This window comes from Amia ocellicauda, chromosome 19 (assembly GCF_036373705.1).
Source record: "Amia ocellicauda isolate fAmiCal2 chromosome 19, fAmiCal2.hap1, whole genome shotgun sequence".
NCBI classification, from domain to species: domain Eukaryota; kingdom Metazoa; phylum Chordata; class Actinopteri; order Amiiformes; family Amiidae; genus Amia; species Amia ocellicauda.
Window position 1 is genome coordinate 11,725,222 of NC_089868.1, and position 2,031 is coordinate 11,727,252.

At 48.5% G+C, this 2,031-nt stretch overlaps 1 protein-coding gene across 1 annotated transcript; it reads right to left on the minus strand.

The window, feature by feature from the left end:
- Nucleotides 1-2,031, minus strand: c19h1orf52 (chromosome 19 C1orf52 homolog). Its single transcript, XM_066691658.1, has 3 exons — nt 1,583-2,031; nt 847-1,054; nt 1-401 (listed from the first exon to the last, which is right to left on the minus strand). The coding sequence occupies exons 1-3, from the start codon at nt 1,880-1,882 to the stop codon at nt 247-249; spliced, it is 663 nt and encodes a 220-aa protein (XP_066547755.1). The 5' UTR covers nt 1,883-2,031; the 3' UTR covers nt 1-246.

Below are 2,031 nucleotides of genomic sequence, written 5' to 3' on the forward strand. Positions count from 1 at the left end.
CGCAGAGCTGCCATCCTATTTATTAAAAATGAAGCAAAACTATTACTACAAACATGTAACTTTTACACAGCAATAACAACCACCAAAACAATGTCCACAGAATAAACTAAGGAGAGCCTCTTTATGCGAGTCTCCACAAGACCAAAGGATAAATACGAACAACTACAAACAAAGTCCCGTGGAAGCCCTGGTCACAGTACAGGGGTGGCCTTCGCCGCCAGCTCTGTGTGGCGCTGTGCCCGGACGCTACGACTTGAAGCTCTGGCGCAAGATCCTCTTCTCCTCTTCAACGAAGCTCTTGTCTGAGCTGGCCTGACCGGATTCCCGTTTCCTCCTCTCCTTCTGCTGGAAGTTCTCCGTTTTCCTCTTTTTAGCAGACACTGACTCCCCCGTGTCCTCGTCTGGAAGAAAGGAAAAGGGTCAAGATAGACGCACATCTGTTCGATCGATAGCATGAAAGACAAGGCCAATGCACAGTATTATGTCTAGATAATAATCCTCCATTAAGCTCCAGGCCTCTGCCAGACTAAACCATTACGTAAATTGTCCCTGCATTTGAAGTCTGTCGCCTGCAGACACTTTAGAAGTTGCAGTTCGATACTATCAAGTCATATTGCAGAACCACTTTGCAGCCTGGTCCTTCTTTTCTACCAGGCGACTTCTGTGCGTGTGATTTTAACTCTGGAGATACCAACAGTCAACAATTCATCCAACCCCCCCCCCCCCCCCTTAATGTCCAATGCATGGTCCTGCTTAGGTATAAACCCCAATACTTTAATAATAATGGCTTCCCTCATTTTTCTTGTACTGACAATTGCACATAAGCCTAATTATTGTTTGGCCTACCTGAGCCAGAAGCCCCCTCACCCTCAGGTACAAATCGTGCCTGTTCTCCGGGTGGGTGTGGGGCGTCATCCCCGTTGTCCTCGTAGATGTTGGACCATTTGATGGCCATGTCCAGGCCAGGGGGAGCCGTCTTCTTTTTCTCCTCGGGGACATAGGACTCTGGAGGAGGTACGGCATTGGTCTTCCATGGCTTGAACTCCTTTGCCGGCTGGTAGGGGGGTGAAGGTGGGGGAAAAGTGAAACTGATGTCCATCATTCAGGGTTTATAATTATACCAGCAATTCACACATTATTGGTGTGTTACAGTACTTGCTCTTAAGTCCCTGAACCTGAGTCTGATGTCACTAATTAGTTAATTGATTCATGCCAAGCACCCAAACCTAGGTGGTGTTCTCAAAGTCACATTTTTTTTTTAATGCTCTCTCAGTTTACTACTAGCATACATGCAGGTTTCGGTTTATACAGCTATGCAAAGCTGCGTAGGTGCAGGTGCACCATCCGAGCAGCAAAAACAATATACATGACTAATATCTGCGTTGATGACAATTCATCTGGCGAAGTAATCTGCACATAACATCTCTTTGTATGACGTTTGTATTTCCTGCGCTGTGAGTGAGTGACTAGTATACGTGTCTATCCACCCCCCGATATTAGTACCAATGATTCAAACATCAGAAACAACAAGGTACACGCAAGACATCAAAAGCAATTGACATGTCCCGCTGGGCCATCCTACCTCTTCCGGGGCCTTCACTGTCCGGCTTTCCCAGTCGATGTGTTTGTTGAGCGGGTTATACAGGAAGGACGGCTTGGACACGGATTTAAACAGGTCGTCTGGTTTGGGTAAAGCTGATGATGCACTCGCAGGCCGTTTGTCTCCCGGCTCAGGAGCGACATTTTTGCCGTTCCCACGCGTGTCAGCCCCCCTTTTCCTGCTCCCCTTCGCCCGGGTCTCTTCCTCTTCCTCGGACTCGCTGCTGCTGCTGCTGCCGTAAGCAGCGAAGTAACTCAGCGGGTCCTGGTTCTTCTCGGCCATGTTGAATCCGAAATGAAGACGGACTACGATTTACAGTTGGGCTTCATTACAGTGTAGCATCAGTCCATTAGAAGGGATCGCTCGGCGCGACAACAGGAATTAGCCTGCAGGTCACGGTGTGCATGTGGACGGTGCGGGAGGAGGACCAA

Coding starts and splice junctions, on each gene's coding strand:
- c19h1orf52 (XM_066691658.1), bottom strand. CDS start 1,882: ATGGCCGAGAAGAACCAGGACCCGCTGAGTTACTTCGCTGCTTACGGC. Junction 1,055..1,582: donor CAGTGAAGGCCCCGGAAGAG/GTAGGATGGCCC, acceptor CCCCCCTACCAG/CCGGCAAAGGAGTTCAAGCC. Junction 402..846: donor TGAGGGGGCTTCTGGCTCAG/GTAGGCCAAACA, acceptor CCTTTCTTCCAG/ACGAGGACACGGGGGAGTCA.